This window comes from Antechinus flavipes, chromosome 1 (genome assembly GCF_016432865.1).
Source record: "Antechinus flavipes isolate AdamAnt ecotype Samford, QLD, Australia chromosome 1, AdamAnt_v2, whole genome shotgun sequence".
Taxonomy (NCBI): domain Eukaryota; kingdom Metazoa; phylum Chordata; class Mammalia; order Dasyuromorphia; family Dasyuridae; genus Antechinus; species Antechinus flavipes.
The window spans coordinates 616081666-616107342 of record NC_067398.1 but is presented as its reverse complement, the minus strand read 5'-3'; the positions used below and the strand labels follow the sequence as shown (position 1 = coordinate 616107342).

The 25677-nt window shown below is 35.3% G+C and overlaps 1 protein-coding gene across 2 annotated transcripts in view; it reads left to right on the top strand.

The window, feature by feature from the left end:
* Window positions 1–25677, top strand: part of ANXA13 (annexin A13) — a 76389-nt gene that overhangs the window by 16428 nt on the left and 34284 nt on the right. For both annotated transcript variants that reach the window (XM_051971059.1, XM_051971060.1), the window contains one exon: window positions 15756–15831. In XM_051971059.1, the coding sequence (XP_051827019.1) occupies window positions 15756–15831 (76 nt within the window). The remainder of the gene's footprint in view (window positions 1–15755; window positions 15832–25677) is intronic.

Sequence of the window (25677 nt, the reverse complement as noted above, 5' to 3'; positions counted from 1 at the left end):
ATATCTGTTCAAGTTGATGTTTGTTTTTCTACAACACTGTCTATCCATCTCATTCACTACCATACCCTAGTCCTTTTGCCTTCAATCTTTTCCAATATCAGGATCTTTTCCAATGACTCCCATCTTCACATAAAGTGGCCAAAATATTTAAGTTTCAATATTTAACCTTTCAGTGAATAGCTAAAATTAAATTTTAAAATACTGCTTGACTTGATTTCCTTGCTGTCTAAGGGACTCTCAAAAGCTTTCCTTAGTATCACAATTTGGAACTGTTGTTCTACAGTGCTCAGCTTCCCTTAAAGTTCAACTTTTACAGCTATACATTGCTTCTGGAAAAGCCATATCTTTGACTATATGAGTCTTTGTTGGCAAGGTGATGTCTCTAATTTTTAGTATGCTATCTAGATTTACCATAGCTTTCCTTCTAAGGAGCAAGCATCTTTTAATTTCATGGCTGCAGTCACCATCTGCATTGATCTTTGAGCCCAAGAATATAAAATCTGACATATAAAATCTCTCTATTTACTAGGAAGTGATGGGGCCAGTTGTGAAGTTATGTAAATCTTAATTATTTCTATCAGAAGCTGGAGATAAGTACATGAGTTGGTCTTTATTTACCCATTCAACAATCATTTTGCTCATCCTCAACCATCCTCAGCAGCTAGCTTAGAAATAGGCAAATTGCCTCTAAAATTCAATAAGCCTCAAAAAATTTCTATCCCCTTTTGTGGTTTCCTAGATTTACCTTCCAGTGATATGTAGAGTCAAAAACTTCCCAATACAGTAATCATCCTACCTAATCTATTTCAAGTGCCACTTAAATAAATGAATTAATGAACAATCTTTGAAAATTCACCCCTCTTTCTGTCCAAGGTACCATTGTGCTTCTAGGCATTCACATTTTCAACCTTGAAATTATCTTGTGTTCCTCAATGTCCTTACCTCACATATTCAATCTGTTAACAATCCTTTTCACTTCTATCTGTACATCATCTCTCCTATCTGTCCAACACTTTGGCTTAGGTCCTCATCACTTCTTTCTTAGATTATTGTTATACCTGGTTTGGGTAGTTCCTCTTTCTAATATATAGTTCACATAGCTATCAAAGTGATAGTCCTAAAGCTCAGATCTGACCTTGCTCAATAAACTTCAATGGTTCTCTAGTGCCTCTAAGATCAAATGTAAATTCCTCGAATTTAGCATTGAAAGTCCTTTATAATTCAACTCCAACCTCAGTGCTCCCATTCATGGACTCCTAGGTTCAGCCAATTGACCTTTTTGGTTATTCCACACCAATATCCCATTTCTTAGATCTATCTTTTGCAAACTGTCCTTCATGCCTACAGTGTACCTTCTCCTCCTTTCTGCCATTTAGAACTATTTCTCTTAAAAATTCAGTTAAAATCCTACCTGCTACATAATCTTTCATGATTTTACTCTGTGGGCATAATTTTAGATTACTATTCAAAAGGCAGGATCTGCTCACAGTTCCAACAAATGCATGTAAGTGTCCCAATTTTTCTACATTTCTTTCAGCATTTGTCATTTCCCCCTTCTATTATTTTAACCAATCTGTTAGGTTTTATGAATTGATTGCATTTATTAAGTGCATTCTATGTACTAGGCCTTGTGCTAAGTGCTAAGGATAGGAACACACAAATCCCTGCTCTCAGGGAAATTACATTCTAATGAGAAGGATAAGATGTTCATATATAAATAAATTCAGAATATATATTCTTCTCTAGTCATTTTTACAGATGAGGAAACTGAGGCAAACAAAATTAAGGGACTTTCCTAGGCTTATACAGCTGAGAAGTGTCTGAGGCTGGATATGAACTCTCAAAGATTAGATTTCTTGAATCTAGGTTTGGTACCCTACCCACTGTGTCATTCAGCACTACATTTACACTATAGAACAGAAGCAGTGACCTATGGGATGTTATAGGGTCCCAGAGAGCATCCTCTCAAAGGGTAGACCAGGCAAAGTCTCAAGATACTAGATCAGTAGAGAGACTTTTCAGGAAGACAACTGGGTAATACACCCTAGCCCTATATCACCTCTCCTGTAAAAAATACAGAAAGTATACAAAAGGTTGGTTTGTAATCTTTTGATTTTCTAGGGCAGTTCAACTCAAACAAAACCCATAAAGATACTCAGCTCACAGAACAGAGTCAGTATGGTGCAGAAGGAAGTCAGAAGACTTGAGATAGAATTGTACTGATTTTTTTTTAAACTTCAATTTATTTTATTTTTATATTTATTGATAGCCTTTGGTTTTAAATGAATATATCCTTTCTTCTAAACCTCTCTAGCAAGCCTTTCTATTAAAAAGAAAAAAACTTTTAAAAGAGAAAAAAATCACCAAAAATGAATCAATACATTAAATAGTTTGGGGTTGTATATTCAATGTCCTGCCAACAAGCATTTATTATACACATATTATGTGCCAGGTACTATGCTAAGAGCTGGGGTTACAAATAAAGGTAAAAATCAGTTGCTAAGTTCAAAGAGTTCACAGTCTAGTGGAGGAGACCATGAATACATCAGGGCTTTTTAAACTTTTTCGACTTGCAACTCCTTTTTGCCTGAGAAATTTTTACATAATTGTGGGTATGTGAGGGTGATAAAATAAGTATACAAATCAAACTTTTACTGATAATAAATAATAAAGAAATTTATTTTAAAATAATTCTTGTGTATACATATAATTTTATTCTTTATTAAAGTTGATGCAAATTTGCATATGAACGAGATGAATGTGCTTATTTATTTTTACATAAAAAATCTTAATGAAATATTTGATACTTTTTACTATTGCCAAGCTTTTTGTGACCCTCACCTTCAGTTATGTGACCCATAATATAAGAAGCTGTGGTGTAAATTTGTGCAAACAAGGTTATCTTTCAGGGTTTAGGAATGCCCATTATAATTATACAGGTGTTCAGTCATTTTTCAGACATATCCTACCTTTTGTGACCCCATTTGGGGATTTTTCAGCAAAGATTCTGGAATGGTTGGTTACTTCCATGGTTATTTTACACATGAGGAAAGAGACAAAAAAAGGTGATGTCACTTGGCCAGGATCACAAGGTAGTGAGTGACTAAGGGCAGATTTGAACTCAGTCTTGATGACTCTAGAGCCAGTGTTCTACCTACTGCACCACTTAGCTGCCCTATAATTACACAATTGATTATTTGGTTGTTTTGTGGGTATGTTTTGTTTTGTTCCTATTCTTTCTACTTGGTTAATTATACATATTTAGCTGGTGCCACTAGACTCTGCAACAATTTATATGACTTCCCACACTTTTTAGAATGCTTCATATTCATTGTTGCACATTCATGTACCATAATCTGTTAACCACTATCTGAAAGACAGGATCTACTTTGTTTCTGATTCTTTTATTAAAAAAAAATTTACTTTCCAAGGTGGTTGAGGATCAGATGAGATAATCATTGTAAAGTGTTTAGTTCTCTGTAGGTACTATATAAATGTTAGCCATTAGTTATTTTTAAACCAGATCCATGATTTTATCTATGTAGGGAGCTTCTGGGTGAGGAACTTCTCCAACAATACAAATAAGCAACTTCTCTAGACTCAAATCTTACATAAATTGTCTGGGGCATGCAGAGCCTGTGACTTGCCCAGGATGTTTCAGAAGCAGAATTTGCACTCAGTCTTCTGGACTCTAAGGCCAGCCCTCTATCCTCTGTGCAATGATGTGCCATTACTATCCAAAAAAAGGTTGTGCTTATGACTATTTTGGTGTAAATAGGATCTTTTTATTTTTGACTTCCTCTGGAGATATTCCAGCTCTGATATTTACTATTTGTGTGATCATGGGGAAGATATTGTGCCGCTGAATTTCAGAATCCTATTCTAGAAAATGAAGTATTGGGCAAACTGGCTTCTGAGGTTTCCATCAGGCTGATATTCCATGATCTAGTACTTTTCAAACTTAGTTCAAGGCATCCAAAATAACTGTGTTACAGTTTAATTTGCACATTAGATTTTTCCGATTTTCATTTGCTCAGAAATGATTCATGAATTAGCATTGTCTTACTGTCTAGCCCTATTACATCTTCCCTCCAACTTTCATGCAAACTCTATTCCCCAGACAATTTTATAGTATTAGACAATGAATGCACCAGAAAGGATCTTCCTGTAACCCTCTGAGAGATTTCCCAGAATCTTCCTGGGACTGATTGATTTGGCTGATACCTCTGCTACATAATGAGCCAACCATTGGAAATAGGACACAGGGGTTCATTACAGTGATGCTGAGTTTTTCCTCCACTACTGATATGGTAGATTACATGATACTTACATAGGCAGTCCTTTCATTTAAATGATAACTTCACTGCTTCATAGAAATCCACTTCAAGCTCATTCTCTTCCAGTCCACAAACTCAATTCAACAAACATCCATAAAGCTCTCTCCAGTGCTAGAAATAAAAAAAAAAAAGTCTCTGCCCTCCAGAATTCAATTGTATACCAATGAGCAGTACAGATGATGTACAAAGTGAATCAAAGATCAAAGTAATTTTTTAAAAGAAAAAAAGCAGTGATTCAGTGAAGTGACTCATGAAGGACTTGTGGAGGAGTGGTATGCAAGCAAGCTGTGCTTGGAAGGAAACTAGAAATTCTATGAGGCAGGGGGCACTTTCATTCCAAAGATGGGGGACCATATCTTTATGTCCCAAGTGTTCTTGCTTCCAAGTCCAGCACTCCATTCACTGTTCTTCATAGGTGCCTCAATATCTACTAAGGCACATTTCTAAACTATGGAAATATTTCTAAGCACATAAAGTGCCTCCTCAAAACAAATGCCAGAAGAACATATTGTCTATTTTAATTTATACCTTGTAAAATATTGCTTATAATAAAATTTTGCTTGTTTCTAAAGAGGAAATGCAATAAATTTTACTGCCAATACACAACATATATATAATATGTATATATGTATGTATCTATAGAAAACATTTATTGCAGTATATTTGCATATGCAGAAAAATGCAAAACTGAATTTGTATATACATACTTCTCTGGTGCTATAATTAATACTAGATGCTTGCTCACCTTGTACCTGGCTCTATAAACCCATATTGCTTAACATTTCAGCCCAGAGACTTTGTAGGGCAAAGAGACTGGGTATTGATTGGCAAACAAAAGGGCTGAAGTCCCAAAGTCAGCACTGCCTGTCCTTTCTACACAATGAACAATGGGTATGGAATGTTGATTCTGTATAAATTCCAGAGAAGTTCGTTACAAAGCTCATCAGAACAAGCTATCAGACACTCCTTGCACAAACACGATGTATCATTAGTGAATACATCCATTGTAGATACAATGCTAGGCATAAAAAGAGGAAAATTCTAAATGAATTTCTTCTCTTTTTTTTCTTGACCTTTTGTCAAAGCACCCTGAAAGCCGACATCGTGTTGTTATAAAGGAGAATAAATTATGTTCTCAAAAGTATTATAATTTTTTTACAAGAGAAAAAAAATCAATATGGCATTAGCTAGTTTTTGTTAAACAAAAAAAAAAAAGGGGGGGGGGGAAGGATGTGATTCCAAACTTCTCTGATAATTGATGGTAAAGCTTCTAATAAATATTCTAATCAAGGAGGGTAAAAAGAATGCAAATTATCAGTATCATACCTAAGAAATTATCATCTTTTAAGATTAACCTATTTGCTCAATCTAAGTAAAGAGTTCTTAACATGGGACTTGTGAACATTTTTGTATTTTTAAACATATTTTGATAATTATATTTCAATATCATTGGTTTTTCTTTGTAATCCCATATATTTTATTTTGTATATTTAAAAATATTCTGAGAAATTAAATAAAAAATTAAAAAAATATATTCTGAGAAGTCATTGCCAGACTGGCAGAGGGGTTCAAGAAACACATAAAAAAGTTAAGAATATCTGAACTGGGTATTAAATAAACTATTGATATATTGGACACTTGAAAGACAGCATGGTTTAAAGGAAAGAGTACTAGTTTTAAAACCCAGAGTCTCAGATTTGAATCCTGAATTTGTCACTTTGACTATGTCATAAAGATGAACTCCAGTTTCCTCATTTGTAAAATGGTAATAAGAATATTTGTTTTACCTACTTCACAGAAATTTTGTAAGGAAAGTATTTTATATACAGTGATCCAAGATAATTCAAAAGGACTTTTTTTTTTCTTTTTTCTTTTTTTTTTCTTTTTTTTGCTGATGCAATTGGGGTTAAGTGACTTGTTCAGGGTCACACAGCTAGAAAGTATTAAGAAGGACTTGTAATGAGAAATCCTATTTACTTCCAGAAAAAGAACTGAAAGAGTCTGAATACAGTTGAAGTATTTTTTTTAAACTTTTCTTTATTTTTCTTGGATTATTTTGGGAGGAATGTGTTTTCTTTTGCAACAGGGTTAATTTGAAAATATATCTTGCATGACTTCACATCTATATCACATTGCTTGCCTTCTCAGGGGGGAAGAGGATAGAAGAAGGGAAAGATTTGGAACTTTTTTTTTTTTTTGCTGAGGCATTTGGGGTAAAGTCTTGCCCAGGGTCACACAGTTGGGAAGTAGTCAGTGTCTAATGTCAGATTTGAACTCAGGTCCACCTAAATTCAGGGCCAGTGCTCTATCCACTGCGCCACCTAGCTGCCCCTTGGAACTCAAAAAAAGGTTTTTAAAACATTAAAAAAATCTTAAAAATAAATTAAGTGCTTATGAACAGATTTTTTAAAAAAATTATTATGAATAGGAGAATGTTGAATAAACATAAATTAATTTAAATAGAATTACCAGTGAAAACTTGGACCCTAGGAAGATAAACTGGATATATTCAATGATTTTATTTCAAAGATACTTAGGTGAAATAAGAGAATTGTTTCAAATATTTGAAAGGCAATCAGATGGAAGAAAGATTAAACTGAGTATTATCCCAAAACAGAAAACAGGGGCCAATGGGTGGAAGTCACAGTAAGATAGATTATGGCTCAATATTAGGAAGAATTTCGTGATATTTAATTATTCAAAAATGGAAGAAGCTGCATAGGTAATGCGTTTCTCATATATTTTTTAAAGTTCCCTGGCTATTCTATCTACTCTCTCCTGTTTGTACTCTGATTTGTCAATGTCCCTCTTAAAAGTATAGAATCCTGAACTGAACATAGTACAGAGATGTTATGACTAAAGCAGAATAGAGTGAAAGTATCAGCTCCTTTTTTCAGGATATTATATCAGTAAACTTTTTTGGTGACTGCTTTATCACCACTGAAATATCACTTCTCATACAGTCTTGTATGATTCTAACTTCTATTTTTCTCTCCATCAATAACAAATCTTCCCTGCCTTGAAACTCATCCAGAACTTTGATTTGCCCATAACAATATAATGGATCTGACCTCTATAGGTAGCTTGCAAGCTTCCAGTCTCAAGGGTTGGCTGGTCCAGGAACTAACTACCTTTCTAAAGCTAGTGCCTGTATAGATTGGGAGGAACTAATTATCCAAAAACTCTCAGGCTAAAATAGCAGCTTTCTGTCCTCTATTCTATCATAGTTCTCTAGGTTTAGAGGTTACGGATATACATATTGTCTTAGGTACCTCTGAATTCATATGTACCCCACAAGGTTTATGGTGAAATACACAGTTTCTCTTTTACTCTCTCTGTCTCTCTCCCCCTCTCCTTCCTTCTCTCTCTCTCTCTCTCTCTCTCTCTCTCTCTCTCTCTCTCTCTCTCTCTCTCTCCTCTCTCTCTCTCTCCTCTCTCTTTTTCTCTATCTCCTCCCACCCAACTTCTAGTTTGCATTAAAAAAATAATAGTTTTTTTACCTCTTTAAGAAAAACATTTCCCTTCTCTTTCTCAAACTGAACATACAATAACCAAGTTGAGCTAGAGTTAATGACCATAAATATTAAGGCTTATGTAAGCATTTTAGATGACATAGACAGGAAAATGAAATATTTAGAGAAATCAAAGTTCTTCTTATCCCCTACCTCATCCCTCCTCTGTTGGACACTATAGCAGCCAAAGAAGATAAGGGGAAAAAACAGAAAGTTATGGGTGTTGAATGATTCTAGGCAAAAACTATTTTACCATGGCTGCATAAAGAAGGGGTAGAAAGGAGTTTGGTTGTCAGATTTATATTACTTAACACTCCAGAGGCCACAGATCACCATTTCCTCTCCTGTCAAACTGAATATGGTAAGCAATGAAGGTCTACCCCCATCCTGAACTTATGATGTGCACACTTCCACAATCTCTTATTCCTAGTCATCATTCCATTCCACATCAAACCTGGCCTTCTGAAAGTATTACATGTTGACTTCCATGATCTGTTCATCATGGCCTCTTCCTCCTCTCCAGAACATCATTTGAGATCTGGCACAAAATCACAAAAACCTTAGGTACTCTAGGTAGTCTACTTTGCTATGAAAGCTCATTTACCACACTGAGTTTTCATAAAAATTCCAGGGGCATAGCAAATGCAAATTATATGGGCATTATAGTTAACTGTGTTTATGTCCTATCACTATAAGCACTATGAGAGCAGAAACAAATTCAGGTCTAAAGAATAAATAGGATTTCATGTGATGAAGAGAGAGTAAAATCATTTCACAAACAGAAAGAAGCATGAACTAAAACATAAATAAGGAAAAGCAAAGGATATGTTCAAGACTTTACTTGCCTTTTTAATTCTGAAGTTAACAAACATCTAATAAAATAACAATCCCATATACAAAGTAGTAGAGAAAAAAGAACTATAAATCTATATTATATGTGACTTTCTTTTCAAGTAAATAATAAATGTGCTATGTAACTTTCAAAGTCGCCCTGCTTGAAACTAAATTTTGAGATTACTCCACTTAGAAACCCAGGTATCATAGGGATAAGTATGCCCCTGACTGGTTGTGATGAAATGTCTGTTGCTTGTTAAAGTAAATTTCCTTTTGTAAAAGCTTACATAAATAAAAGAAATTTAAAAACAAAAAAAGTTGTCCTGCTAGTTTATATTTCTTCCTGTCCTTCCTTCTATTCACTTTTATGCATATTTTAATGCAACATTGACTTTCTTCCTTTTTTTTTCTAGCAAGCTTATCATGAGCTTCCTCTTCTCTCCTAACTCCAGATTCTAAATTGACCAAAAAAAAAAATCTTCATAAAAATTACACACAGTACTGGAGCTATCATGCTGAATTTGTCCCTTTTGAGATAAATGTAAATTTGATACTAAAAATAGGCTTTCTAACAATTAGAACTATTACTGGGTAGCATGGTCATCCTTAAGAGATCATGAGTTCCCTTCCATTGAGAAGAAGAAAAAATTGCATAATCATTACTTAGATACATTAAGGAGAGGATTCTTTTGGGGGTATATAGTCCCCTTCAATTCTGACATACTGTGATTTTTAAGAACTCAAACTTTCATGTAGATCATTTTAACAATAAGCTTTCAAGTATCAGAAAGATGGAATGAAGCATATGAAGGTGGTCATAGCAACTCATATTTCTGTTGCACCTAAGAATTTATTGGTTTTTTTTCTTTTCAATGATAATAACCTTGCAAGGAAGAGATTCAGTGACTTGTTCATAATCATAATTTTAACTGCAAAAGGTGGTTAAAGTGAGGACTACTTGACCGACATATTTAACAATAAGGACCAAACAATGGCAATTCTACTCTCACTACAGCATCATGAGAGCCATCCAATACCAGAAAGTACTCAAAGAACAGTCAGAATCTCTGTAGTTTTCAGAAAGCTGACTTCCTGTATAACTTAACTCCTTTCTTTTTGTATGCATTACTCATTTTGTGTATAGATTTACTCATCTAAGGGCACAATCTGAATTAATTTATTCAATTAAATTTTTCTTCTCTACCTCCTTCCCCAATAAAAATCTTCTATTTCTGTTGAATTTCCATTTAATCAGTTGCATAGCTTAATAGAATCAATCACTGAACTCTGACTGAGTGTTGAATTCTTTACTCATACTCAGACAAACATATGGAATAAAATTAAATACATTAAAATAGCTAACTGCCTTCAGAATGGAATTATAGTACATAAATAACACATGAATTTTTGTCTTCCAAACCTAAGCAGCCCAACATTAATCTGCAGAAACACCATAAGCCAGGAGTTTGCTAGAGTCATCTCAAATTAATCCTGGAGAGTTGGTTGTTAAATTTTTAGTGTGAGCATTTGATGTTGTTTAATCCTTTCCAAACCTTTGTGATCCCATTTGGGATTTCCTTGGCAAAATACTATAGTGATTTGCCATTTCCATTTCAAGGTGATCCATCTTCTTGGCGATTAAATGACTTGCTCAGGATCACAGATAGGAAATATCTGAGGTTGGATTTGAACTCAGGTCTTCCTGACTCCAGAACTTGGTGTTCTATCCACTAGCTACTGGCTGCTTCTACTGTGAGCATTTATACCTCTGAAGGAACAAAAGTTACAAATAAAGGGATATTTTATTGTATCATTATTTATAGCTTAGAAAGTTATGGACAAAATGTTAATAATGCATATTAAACTTACAATTTGTCCTGTGAACATTTTTCCCCCCAGAGAGCTGGTAGTTAAATATTTATCAACACAACTCTACCCCAAATCCCCCAGTACACAAACAGATCAGGAACCAAGAATGAGACCTTCCCCATTGATCTCTTAAGCACTCTCTATGGCTTGGTTTTTCTTCCCACTCTCTATCTCCCAAAGAGTTAATATACAATCAATTAATGAACTCATCATCTGGGATGCAGGTTCTTCCTTAAGTTTCTTTCCCAATATTCCCATTGCTGGCAATACTGCTGTATCTGGATCTGATCTCTCAAGCTGCTCCCTGACTCAGCAGCCTCATTAGCTGAACTGTATAGATCTAGCTTTTTGCAGCTGGAGAAACTTTACCTATGCCCACCATTCTTCCCTCCTGTCTTTGCTTTCACTGTTTCTGGCTACAAGTCTAATTTTACTTCTAATCCTCTGGGCACAATCCTTCCATTTTCCCCATCCCAAATATCTTCTTATATTCAGGGCTCAGACCTCAAGTGTATTTTTAGCCCCCCAACCAAGAAAGGGCCTCAGTGTTGTCAGAGGAAAGAGTTCCATTTCACTAGTGAGCATTGCAATATGGACTTAACTCGAAGTGCCCTGATGTCTCCTGATTTTTTAAACTAAATAAACTCTGCTATTTCCTCTTACTGGGAGTCATCCAAAGAAGTTCATAAAGCATCACCCATTAGCGCTTGCTTCTTCTACCTCTACATTAAGGCAAGCCCACTGTATCCAGAATCCAAGTGTAATCTGACTTTTCTGATTCTTCATTTTGTAATCTGCAAAATGGAGATAGCAATAATAATCAAAACGATCTCTTTCCAAACATAGCTAATAATAATCACTGACTTTTTAATTTTTATCATTATTTTCCTCAATTACATATAAAAACTTTTTTTTGTTATACACATATTTATTTTTTACATATTTCCATATGAATCATGTTGGGAGAAAAAAAATCAGAACAAAATCAGAAACCAGGAGGAAGAAAAAAAGGTAAAAATTTAAGTCTCCATAGTTCTCTCTCTGAATGCAGATGGCATTTTTCCATCCAAAGTTCTTATTCTTAGAGGGAACTGAACCCACTGAAATGAATTTTGTAATTATTTTTTCTAGCTCTATAAAATAATTTTTGACAATTTAATTGGTATGGCACTGAGAAAAATCCTAGTCTATTATAATTGATCATTGCACAATCCTGCTGTTGCTAAGTACAGTATTTTCCTGGTTCTACTTGTTTCACTCAGCATCAATTCATGTAAATCTAGGCTTTTCTAAAATTAAACTGTTCACCATTTTTTAAATAGAATAATAAGATTCCATTGCTTTTATATATCATAACTTATTCAGCCATTCTCCAACTGATGGACATTTATTCATTTTCTAATTCCTTGGAAACACAAAAAGAGTTGCTACAAACATTTTTGCACATGTCGGTCCTTTTTTCTCTTTTATCATTTCTTTGGGATACAGACCCAGCTGTCCCACTGCTGGATCAAAGAATATACTCAGTTTGATCGCCTTTTGGGCATAGTTCCAAATTGCTATTCAGAATGGTTGGATCATTTCACAACTCCACCAACAATGCATTAGTGTTCCAGTTTTCTCACATTCCCTCCATCATTTATCTTTTTTTCTGTCACTTTAGTCAATGTGATAAATGGGGGTTGGTAACTCAAAGTTGTTTTAATTTGCATTTCTCTAACAAATAGTGATTTAGAGCATTTTTTTTACATATGACTATATATGGTTTATTTTCTTCATCTGTCTGTTCATATCCTCTGACCATTTATCAATTGGGGAATGGCTTGTATTTGTATAATTTGAATCAATTCTCTATATATTTTTAGAAATGAAGCCTTTATCAGAAACACTGGCTGTAAATTTCCCTTCCCCTTCTCCCCCCAGCTTTCTGTTTCCTTTCTAATCTTATCTGCATTGGTTTTATTTGTGCAAAAACTTTTTTTAAATTTAATTTAATCAAAACTATCCATTTTGCACTTCATAATGTTCTCTAGTTCTTCTTTGGCCATAAATTCTTCCCTTCTCCAAAAATCTGATAGATAAACTATCCCTTGCTCTCCTAATTTGCTTATAATATCATCTTTTATGCCTAAATCATGTACTCATTTTGACCATATTTTGGTATGGAGTGTGAAATATAGGTCTATGCTGAGTTTCTGACATATTATTTTCCAGTGTTCCTAGCAATTTTTGTCAAATACTGAATTCTTATCCCAAAAGTCTTAGAGTTTATGAAACAGTAGATTACAATAGTTTTTGATTATTATGTCATGCGTATCTAATCTATTTCACTGACCCACCATTCTATTTCTTAGCCAGTACTAGATGGGTATGATGACTGCTGCTTTATAATAGAGTTTAGATCTGGTACTGCTAGACCACAGCTCTTTACATTTTTTCCATATATTTTTATATTCTTGACCTTTTCTTTTTTCAGATGAATTTTGTTATTATTTTTTCTACCTCTATAAAATAATTTTTTGGCAGTTTCATTGGCATGGCACTGAATAAGTAGACTAATTTAGATAGAATTTCCATTTTTATTATATTAGATTGGCCTACTAATGAGCAATTTATATTTTTCCAATTGTTTAGATCTGATTTATTTGTGTGAAAAATGTTTTGTAATTGCGTTCATATAGTTCCTGTGTTTGTCTTGGCAGATAGATACCCAAATATTTTATTTTATCTACAGTTATTTTAAATAGAACTTTTCTTTCTATCTTTTGCTACTGAGCTTTGTTGATAACATATAGAAATGGTAATGATTTGTGTGGGTTTATTTTATATTCTGCAGCTTTGCTAAAGTTGCTAATTGTTTCAAGTAGTTTTTTTGTTTGATCTGCTAGGATTCTCTAAGTATATCATCATATCATCTGCAAAGAATGATAGTCTTATTTACTCATTGCCTACTCTAATTTGTTCTATTTCTTTTTTTCTTATTGCTAGAGCCACCATATCTAGTATAATATTGAATAATAGTGGTCATAATGGGCATTCTTAATAGCTGACATTTGTATAGGACTTCCATGTTGCCAGATAGTATATGTACTTTCTCTGCAAAATGCTCTGTGTTTGGAAGAGCTGGTATTATTTTACAGGTCAGGAAACTGAGGCTTTAATACCTTGGAAAATACAAATAGTGAAAGATATTATATAAATAGTTCTTCCCTCCTATGGAGTACAGAATACTCTTAATTAGTGTGAGGGCACTTGAAAAACAAGTAACAATCTTTATTTTTAATGGCAAAATTCAGGTTCTAGGTCACCAGATAACTTTGATCTAATCAAAAGATTATCCCCCTTTTCATCTTGCCCTTTGCTCCTTTCATCCTCTGAACAATGCTGTTTCTTGTGATCAAGAAGACTAAAGCATGTATTAGCCAAACAATGATTCAGAACTCCAGGACACTGATCCATTGTCCCCTCTGATTGAAGAAGAGAAAATGCCTGTTGGTAATGGTAGTGATGCAGCATTCACCTCCCTCCCTCTCCCTGCTACTTCCCAATGGCCAGATAGACTGAAATAAAAGAACATCGAGTTTCCATTCTGTGACAATAACTGACCTGAAGGAATAGAAATGAACCTGAAATAAAGTTCATTCCACTAAGATCTCACTGTTTCCAACATTTTACCTGAATCTTCTCTATTGTCACTTTTAGTCAGTCAGTCAATAAGTATTTGTTATTCATCTACTATGTCCCAGCATTGTCCTAAGATCTAGAGATTCAAAGAAAGGCAAAAAAAAAACACCCTGTCCTTAAGAAGCTTAAAGGGGACACAATACTACATGCAAACAACTATGTACATGTTATCAGAGGGCAAACATGGGCATTGGGAGGAATCAGGAAAGGCTCTTGGGAAGGGTACAATTTTAGCTCTTGGAGGAAACCAGAGAAGTCAGAAAATGGATATGAAGAGGATGAGCATTTCAGATATTATGAGGATAGCCAGTGAAAATGTCCAGAGATGGGAGATGGACTATCTTATTGGAGAAACATTAAGGAAGTCAACGTCACAGATTAGAGTTCAAGGCGCAGGAGACAAAGATGATATGTTCTTGGACACTTTGATTGTGATTGAGAGACTTCAGATCTGAAGCAGTGGACCAAGATAGAAAACAATCTGGGAGTTTTAGTATACTGCTCAATCAATATAAATCAACTGAGACGAAACAGGCAGCAAACAAAAAACACATATAGTGTTGGGCTTTGCTAAGAGAGGTACAACTTCCAGGAAAAAGGAAATGATGGTCCCACTATACTCTGTTCTGATCAGAGCACATGTTCAATCACATTCAATTCTGGGCACCACAGTTTAATTGATTAGTATTCAGGGAAGGGCAAGCAAAATAGTGAAAGGTCTTGAGTTTTTGTCATATGTGGCCCAGCTGAAGGAAGTAAAGATGTTTACCATGAAGAAGAAAAGATTGGGAGAATGAGGAAGGAGACATGATAGTTCTCCTGAGTATATAAAAGATTCTCTTATGGAAGGCTTTCATGATAGACTTGTTCTTTGGGACTTAAGAGAAGACCCAGGGTGGAAGATGCAAAGAAGAAAATTTAAGTTTGATGTCAGGAAATTTCTAATAAATAAAACTAGGTCAGTGTGGAAAAGGCTAATATGAGAAGATCTATTTTCCTGTCATTGATGGTCTTCAAATAAAGGTTGCATAATCACCTTTTGGATATATTGTAAAGAGAATTCAAGGGAGGGAAAGGCACATAGTCCCCTATAATTCTGAAATTCTATGATTCTAAGTGCTCAACTTAAAGTCAGGAAACCTGGGTTCAAGTATGGGCTTTGCCACTTAAGCTCTTTGTGTTTTTGCACTGTTTATTTAATCTCTCCAAGCCTAATTTCTTTGCTTGTACAATAAGAATAATTGCATTTGCATATCAAGAATTAAAGTACTGTATAAATAGAATCACAGATTTAGAACTAGAAGAGACCTTTGAAGTCATCTGGTTCAATTCTCTTATTTTACAGATGAGGAAACCAAGACCCAGAGAGACTCAGTCTTGCAATCATTATTTAATGGATCCCTGACTTTAAAGGCATTACTAGCTGCCTGATCTAGTCAGTGCTCAGTTTCAGCAGGAATCATTCAAAGTTAAGAAAGACTATCATTTATAAAATTACTCTTTTTCTTTATTTTCTCAGACCACTTCTTCAAGTCATCAAGGCTTTGATGCTGCTCGAGATGCCAAAAAGTTGTACAAGGCCTGCAAAGGAATGGGTATGAAAGCCACTTTATGTTTATTCATTTCACTTTTGAAGGGATTCCCAATGATCTAGTCTCTATTCCCTTCTTACTCATGAAGCTAAAATTCTTCAGTTGGAGGTCATTCCTTTCAAGCTGAGATTAGTGTCTTCCCTAGAATTCACACATCAAAAATAGATCGCATGTATTCAGGGCTCCACAAATTAGCAAAACTCTTCCCTCCTTGTAATGAGCTACAACCCTCAGATAGGCAGTGCAAGTGTTAATTACTAGACTCCCTTTGGAGATAAGAAAACTGAGGATCAGAGAGGTTAAGGAATGCATCCAAGGACCACATCTGGAAAGTGTGGAGGAATTTGTCACACAGTGAAAGCTAAATCGCATATTTAATTCATTTCAACTCAATAAATATTCATTAAGTACCTACTATGTGTCAAGCTCTGTGCTAAATACTAAGCATGCAAAAAGAAAAAAAAAAAAAGCAAAAGAGAATCCCTGTCCTCAAAGAGCTTAAAATCTAATGGTGGAGGTAGGAGAGTGGGAAACAACATACAAATATATATGTATGTATATATATATATATGTATGTATGTGTGTGTATGTGTATATATAGAAGAAAGCATTGGAGTTTAGAAGAGTAGGGGAAGGCTTCCCATAGAAGGTGGGATTTTAGTTGAGACTTTAAGAAGGTTAGTAGTGAAGTTGCATTTCATTTTGGGATGTACAAAAGTAACGAAATATCTCTTTGGAACAGATTTTCTTTTATATGTAGGCAGAGCTGTTCCTAAGAGGTTGAGAAGCCCCAGGGTCATTCCTAGAAAGGTCAAATGCTAGAACAAACCTCATCATGTGAGTCCTCATGAGAAGAAAATAGGGGATGGAGTCAAAACCACATTGGTGTTTATCAGAGAACTTGGGTTCAGATCTCTGCTCTAATTTTTGCTATATGAGTAATTTTGGGCAAATCTTCCTTCTCCAGACTTTAGTTTCCTTCTCTCAAAATTATCATAGATGTTTTCTAAAGTTCCTTCAACTTTAAAATTCTTTAATGTTCTCGTTCTGCTCATTTCACTTTGCATGAGTTCATACATGTCTTTCCAAGTTTTTCTGAAATCTGCCTGTGCATCATTTCTTATTGCACACAGTATTCCATTACATTCACATACCACAGCTTGTTCAGCCATTCTCCAAGTGAGGGGCATCCACTCAATTTCCATTATTTTGCTGCCACAAAAAGGGCTGCTATAAATATTTCTGCCCATGTAAGTCCTTTTCCCTTGTTTATGATGTCTTTGGAATATAGACACAGTAGTGGTATTGCTGGATCAAGGTTATGCACAATTTGATTGCTCTTTAGGCTTAGTTCCAAATTGCTCTTCAGAATGGTTAAATTAGTTCACAATTCCACCAACAGTGCATTAGTGTCACAATTTTTCCACATCCTCTCCAACATTTATAATTTTCTTTTTTTTGTCATATGAATTAATCTGATAGGTATGAGGTGCTCAGAGATATTTTAATTTGCATTTCTCTGCTCAATAATGATTTAGAGCACTTCTTCATATGCTAAAACTGGCAGTTCATATCCTTTGACCATTTATCAACTGGGCAATGGTCTCTATTGACTCAATTCTCTATATATTTGAGAAATGAGGCCTTTATTAGAATCATTGGTTGTATATCCAACATATAAAGGACTGCTTGCCATCTAGGGGAGGGGGTGGAGGGAGGGAGGGGAAAAAAATCGGAACAGAAACGAGTGCAAGGGATAATGTTGTAAAAAAAAAAATTACCCTGGCATGGGTTCTGTCAATATAAAGTAATTATTAAATAAAAATTAAAAAAAAAAAAGAAAAGAAAACAAGATCAACAAGAATTCCTGGGGAAAAAAAAAAAAGAAACATTGGTTGTAAAGATTTTTTCCCAACATTTGGCTTTCCCTCTAATCTTGGCTATATGTTTCTTTTCTTCTAAATCCTATGATACTAAACTAAAATGTGTGACAAGAGAAAACTTTAAAGGGAAACAAAAACACAGAAAGGCAACATTCATGCTAATTATTTGCATGTGCCCACAGGCTGATATAATAAACTCAATATAAGGGCTCAAGAAGTCTGGATTAATTTCACTTATCAGATCACTGTGGGCACTTTACCATTCTGAAGCTCAATTAGGTATAGCTAGACACATATCATATAATATGTAAGTATATATGATATATACTCTATATAATACATTATATATACCACATATTAATAGCACTATTATATATGTTACATACAATGTTACATATTAATGTGTTAGATATGGATAACAATGTATTACATATGTGATATCATATATTACCTTTCTTATACATATGTGACACTACACTACATGCTTGTATTGCAAATAACATATATTATCTATTAGACCATCTGAACATGGGAATAATATACCATTCTGAAAATGAGTATAATAATTTTCAGATTACTTACCTCATTGAGTTGTTATGTAGAGCTTAAGGTAGGGGTCCTTAATTCTGTTGTATCAGGGGCTCTTTTGGCAGTCTGGGTACATCTATGGCCAACTGATTTCTAAATGCATAAAATAAAATTCAAAGGATTACAAAGAATTCCAGTTATATAGAAACACAATTGTCAAAATGTTTTTAAAAACAACTTAAGAACCCTTGGCTTAAAGTATTATGGGAATATGAGCTATCTATATACTGCTTATTTGGTTTGTTTTTTTGTTTTGTTTCAGTATAATTAATTCCTTCTCTCTTACTGCAATTAATTATGTTACCTCTAACTATAGAAGATTCCTTCCTCATCCCCCTTATTCTTGGGGTTGCCCTGATGTCATACAAAGGCATCTTTGAGTCTAATGGAGTAAAATGTTTTTAACCCAATACTGTGACTAGATTCCAAGGAAAATACAAGAAAATGGAAAACTCAAATATCTATGATCATATTCACATCAGTGCCTGGCACAAAATCTATTCATTTCAGGGCACAGAGTTAATGGAAATATATAAATATGATAGAAATTCCCAACAAATCAGGATTTGTCATCTATGTGGCTAAAGCATTCCCACACCCACATTTCCACCATTGTTCCATGCAACATCCAGGAGTCTAGACATCATGTGATAGGTTTCCTCTGCAAGAACCCTAGGGGCAGCTGTGAGCAGCCTGCCAGGCTGATGGGAGGGACCACCTGTTCAGCTAGGCTGCTTTCTAAGTGAAATCTCAGAGCCACAAACATCCTGTCGCTTAGAGGCCTAGGCTTCCAGACAAACCACTTCCTTCCTTCGACTACTCGCTGAATGGGAGCTTTGGTCAAGTCCAGGATGTGAAATCCAGCTACTAACAGCTGTGATGGCTCCTAGGCACACTCAACCCACTTCTACCTCCCATCAGGTCACTCCTTCCCTGTTTTTGCACTTTTAAGTAGATGTAAAAGCCAGTCTGTGAGCCAGAGTCCTTCCAGGCTGTTGAGAATAATTAGATCTGTCCTAGCATATAGTTGTTGGAACTGTGGGCCCCCTGTGTTCAGGTTTTATCTAGAGGACAAAGCTATGTCACCAGACTGGTCAATTCACAATTTTAAAATAAACAATATGTACCTCCCAGTGTCCCATTTGATCACCTTTGTCCCCTCAGATTGAGCTTCCCCTAATCTCAAGCTCCAATATTGACCTAAAACCCTCCCTCACAACAATTGATCTTCACACTCTAGATCTCTTCCCGTTTTCTGTGCCCCATTCCCTCAGTCTTACTTATTTCTAGGTCATGGCAAATAATAATCATCATCATCATCATCATTATTAATTATAACAATATATTTATTGTTATAATTAATAATTATATTTTATTAATAATAATTTGTTATTAACATTTTATATTACTTTCAAATTTACACCGCGTTTTACAAATGTGATCGCCTCATAGCACACCTAGACACTGTTGTTACTGTTGTTCAGTTGTTATTCATCTGACTCTTCAAGACCTTACTTGGGATTTCTCAGCAAAGATACAGGAGTCTTTTACCATTTCCTTTTACAGCCCATTTTACAGATGAGGAAACTGAGGCAAGTGTCTGAATACAGATTTAAATTCAGGAAGATGAGTTTTCCTGGCTCCAGAGGTGACATTCCCTTCACTGCACCACTTAGCTGCCCCACCTGAGAGGTAGTGCTATTATTATCCCCATTTTACAGTTGAAGAAAGAGGCTAAATGACTCTCCCAGGTTCACACCCAAAATAAATGTTTGAAACTGGATTTTTAATCAAGTCTTCCTAACTGCAACTCCTCTTTATCCAGTAAATCAGAGATGTTAAACTCAGCCCAGAGTACTCCCAAGTAAGATTGGAACAAAAATAAAATGTAAATGGGAAATATTTAATAAAATAAATAAAAATATAAGCAATATTATATTTAAACCTAAGTCAATATGAGACCCTCAGGGATCCTTATGTACAGTTTATTGGCCCCTATTTGTGTTTGAGTTCAGTGCTACTGCACTTGATCACTTAACTGCCTCTAGGTGGCAAACTAATATAAAGCATTAGCAGTTTTTGTCTTTCTTTGCATTTTCAGAGTTTAGCATGGTACCTGTTTTTAATAAATGCTTTTTTCAGTGACTGACTAATGTGCTCATATTATACAGAGCCTATTAAAATTTTAACTCATTATTATTTTTGATAATAATGCATTACTTTTCTCCATTTTCTCCTTTCCCACATTGAATCAAAAAGAAAAACAAAACCCTTGTAATAAATATATATAGTCAAACAAATTAAAATTTTCTCATTGGCCAAATCCAAAAAATATATCTTATTCTCTAACCTGAATCAATCCCCTCTCCTTCAGGAGATATAGTATAGTTCATCTTCATTCTTCTGGAATTATGGCTTGTCAATGCTTTGATTAAAGCTCTAAAGTTTTTCACAGTTAATAGAGGCTTTCTATATAGTAAGATCTGTCAGCTCATAGGTCCTTTATGTGATAAAAAGAGAAAGGAAGAAAGGAACAAAGCGGGAAAAGGAAGGAAGAAAAGAAGGAAGGAATGAAGGAAGGAAGAAAGGAGGGAAGGAAGGAAGGAAGGAAGGAAGGAAGGAAGGAAGGAAGTGAAGGGAGGGAGTGAAAGAAAGAAAGAAAGAAATATTCTGGGCTCATATCTATTCATAAATGTAATGCCATAAAATTAATTATTATAAGAAACACCAAGTATTTTTCATGTATTTATCATAAATATATGAAATTTTCATAAAGGGTTTCAGGTCTATCTCTAGAACTAGAGCATTAGATAGAAGGCAGAAGAAAGAAGGAAAAAAGAAAGAAAGAAAAAGAGGAAGGAAGGGAGGGAGGGAGAAAGGAAGAAATGGATAGAGGAAGGAAGGAAGGAAGGAAGATATTTTGGGCTTATAAATCTATTCACAAATGTGACCGTATAAAGTTAATATTATAAAGAGCCCCAGATATTTTTCATATCTATGTCGTGAGTAATCCCTAGTATTTCTTTATAGCTAGAGAGTAAGAGAGAGAGAGAAACAGAGAGAAACAGAAAGAGAGACAGAAAGAGAGAGACAGAGACAGACAGAGACAGAGAAAGACAGACAGACACACAGAACAATTTTGAAGCTATAAATCTGTATATGTGTATGTACAAGATTAGTATTATAAAAAGTTCAAGTGTTTCCCATATATTTCAATCACTTTTCTAATGTCCTCATCTAACAGAAGGAAAAGCTAAAAAGCTTAAGGTAGTCAGTGGTAGTTTGGGAATAGAAACAGGATGAGCTATGTTGTCATACTTCCAGTGTTGAGGCTAGAAGTGTAAGATGAGCTGAACATAAGGTAATTGTTTGTGGCTAACCACAATTTTTAGTACTTGAAACAAAGACCAAACAACCAAAGCTGATTTCAGTGGTCTCAAGGACACATTGATCCCTTTTGGTTCCTTCAAACTCAGTGACCTCCATCCCATTGAAGAGTTGGCCAATTTCTTTCCTGTCCCTTCTCATTTTTCCCCCTAGCAAATTTCTCAGGGAAACAAAGTGAGCAGAGACTTCTGGCAGTTCAAGAGGTTAATCATCACTTCAGTTTTGAGCCACAGTATGTCATTATTCCCCAATGTCCAGTCAAGATTTGGGTTTTTTCCTTTTATTAATTTCCAAGAACTACTGGCTGGTCATAGAACCTCAAACCATTGTAAATGTTTATAGGAAACTGCTCCAAGGCGAGGACTGCTTATGCATGACACATACATCGTGAAATGTAAAATGAGGTCACTGTTTAAGGAATCGTTCCCTTGCCTGGGAAGTAGAAATGTCTCTGTTGGGAAAATCAGAAGCACCATCTCATAGAGTTTCAGAGGTCATCTAATCCAGCTTCCAACCTCCCTGTAAGCAATTTCTAAGCCATTTCCAGACGGGTTTGCTATTTTAAAAAATTGTTATTGACCTTCAAGAAAGAAATTCTGGAATATGTGGTTTTTTTTTAAATGTATATTCAATGTACATTCTTTCCTCATCTATTTGGCTGATTGGAACTCCAGCATCATTTCCCCAAGCTCCTCACATATGGGACTATATGATCGGGAATTCCTAATAGGATTGTGGTATAATGGCATGAAGAGATCACTGACTTTGCTGTCAGAGAACTCAGATTGGAATCGCAGGCCTCCTTGAATAGTTTACTTTCTGTCTCTATAATAAGGACTTGATCTATAAACTTTAAGGCCAATAATCCATTGAGTGTACCCAGAAATCCAATCACTGTCATACCTCAGAGGTCTACAAAAATACCTATAAAAAAGCATCTAATCAAAAAGGGAACAGTATTCCCAGTTAAACTCAGATTGTGCACCTTCAGCTTTATGGGTTCATCTCACAGAGTTGCTGGGATAGCCATCCCCACTGGTTTTGCTCCCATCTATTCTAGCCTGGCCCCTAATTCTTCCAAATTTTATAAGCCTTTCTATGCCAGGAATGAACAAAATTCTCTTCTTGATTATATAGGGCCAAAATATAACAAATATATGTATGTTTATGTATTACATTTATACATATATATACACACATGTATATATGTGTATAGATACACATACTTGTATAAACATACATACATATAAATATATATATGTATACATATACACGTATTTCCAAAACCTTGACCATCTTGAGCTTTGTACTTTCTTGTGATAGATTCTCCTTTCTCTCATAATGTCCTAACAAAGTTTTCTTTCTTACTCCATTGCATCTGTAAAGTTGAAGAAGGATTTTCATCCTTTGTCTAGACCAAGAAGACTGGAAATTCTATGTTCTCCACAGAGAACTGATAAGAACTGGTCACAGAGAGACAATTTCCCAAAAGCACTGGGGTGTGGGATAGTAGAAAACCCTCATGTGGATAGGAACTGAGCTGTGACAGCTGCTCCTTTCTCCAACCAAGAGCTTTCATTTCAGGTATTTTTAGAGCCCCATTCATCTGAGGGCAATATGGAACTTCCCTCCTTCCCCCATCCCCCTGGATTTCTTATATAGTGCAAAGTTTGGTGAGTCTTATAATCCTATTTAAATAAGTCTTTTCTGAAAGAAAATTCAGATGCTAGGTAGATGTATATGAGAGTAGTTCTAGATAGTAATCTCAGATAATTAGTCAATTGACACTTTTTACTATATATCAGGCATTGTGCTAGGAGTTGGGGTTACAAAGAAGGCAAAAACGTCTCTGTTTTAAGGGGCTCACATTCTAATGAAGTAAACAAAATACAAATACAAATAAAATAAAATACAAATTCATGTAAGATTTATACAGTAAATGAAAGTTAATCTCAGAGGGAAATGATGTAGTAGAAGGGAAAGGATCTGAAGGGGGGACAAGGAAAGTCTTACTGCAAAAGATTAGTTTTAAGCAGTGTTTTGAAGAAAGCCAAGGAGGATAGGAAGCAGAGATGAGAAAGAAAAACATTCCAGACATTGTCAATACCAGAGTTGGGAGATGGAATATTGTGACTAATGAACATTATGTAGGAGGCTAGTTTAGCTAAGGGACATAGCAGGTAGAGTGCTGAATCTGGAATAAGGAAGACTCATCTTTCCAAGTTCAAACCTGACCTCAGATATTTACTATCTACAGGACCTTGGCTGAGTCACTTCACTCTGTTTGCCTCAGTATCCTCATCTGTAAAAAAAAAAAAAGGAGAAGGAAATGACAAATTATTTCAGCATCTTTGCCAAGAACATTCCAAATGGAGTCACAAAGAGTTGAATACAACTGAAAAATGACTAAACAACAATAAACAAATTACAAGGCCAGAAGGAAAGAACTACATTTTGAAGGGCATTAAAAGTCAAAGAAATGATTTTATATTTTATTCTAGAGATAAGGAGCTAGTGGCATTTATTGAGTAGGGGAATAATACAATCAGATCAGCACTTTAGGAATATCGCTTTGGTGGCTGTGTGCATGGTAGACTGTAGTAGAGATAGACTGAAGGCAGGGTAGAAGAATATTGCAATCACCAAATCACAGATGAGGAAGACCTGAACTGGGGTAATGGCTAGGGGAAAGAAAACACATATGAGTGATGATATGAAGGTAGAAATGACAAGATATAGTTTCAGATTGGATATATGGGGTGAGTGGGAGTGAGAAGTCAAGGCTGACACCAAGGTTGCAAGCCTGAGTGATTGGGAGGATGGTGAGACCTCTTTGCAAATAACTTGCCTTGATTATTTTTATCAGAAACTAGAATCCAGGATCTTGGTTCCTAATTCATGGTTCTTTCCTCTATATCCTATCAAAAGGATGCTGTATCCCTCATAATTGGATCTTCTTTCTTCCTCACCTCTTCCTCCCTGGGCAGGTAACAAGAGGAATTCATTTACCCTCTATAATGTCAAATTGAGCCAAACCCTAACTCACCAGAGCTTCCCAATAATACAGTCCAGACTTTTATTGCCCTCAACAAAATGCACAATATCTCCAGTGTCTGATTTCCTCAAATGCTTGGTTTCTCTGGCCACATGAGTTCTATCTAATAGTAAGTATCTCACAATGATGGTAGCTAATGGGTCCATGCAGAAACAGTGCAACCTTTTTGTCCTAAAGAGTTATTTTGATCCTTATGAAGCTTTGCCAGCAAGTTTCAGTAAGGAAGGGCAAAAGGCCCATAGATCAGTCATACCACAGTGCTTCTTTCAACAGAAATTACCCACAGACCACAGAGGGGCTGGAACATAGCTATTGATATGGTCCTACAATTGAAAATGATTCAGTCTGTGATCAACTGATTATTGCAGTTAATAGGTTGGGGACTTTTAGATTAACATGTTAATCCTCTGAATAATGTATTCATATTTTATAAAGCATTAAACCCATCTGAAGATGAACCTGTAAGGAACCTACATATTGCAAGGAATATTTAATTACTCAATATTTAAGGCCTGATCTTGCCGTATCCAGTCGTGTGATATTGAGAAAATCAATTAACCTCTCGATCTCAATATATTCATCTGGATAGTAAAAGCATTCACTCTGATGACTTCCATGGTCCCTTTTAACTCTGAAGACATGACCCTAAAAATATAAATTCCAGTGACCATAACAGGGCTGATGTGATACATTATGGGGGAGGGAGACATTTTAGTATCTTTCAAAACATGCTACATAGATATCTATCAATTCCGTATTGTAGATACTGGCACAGGAGTGCCCAGCATGGCGTGCCCTCATCAGAGAAGGTGCTGTGCTCTATGAGCAAAGCAGAATTGAATTAGTCCAGAGGAAATACAAGATGTGCAAAATTAGAGAAGCCACTTTAAATGTTCTTATGCACTATTTGTGTCCGACCTGTGGCAGAGCATTCCG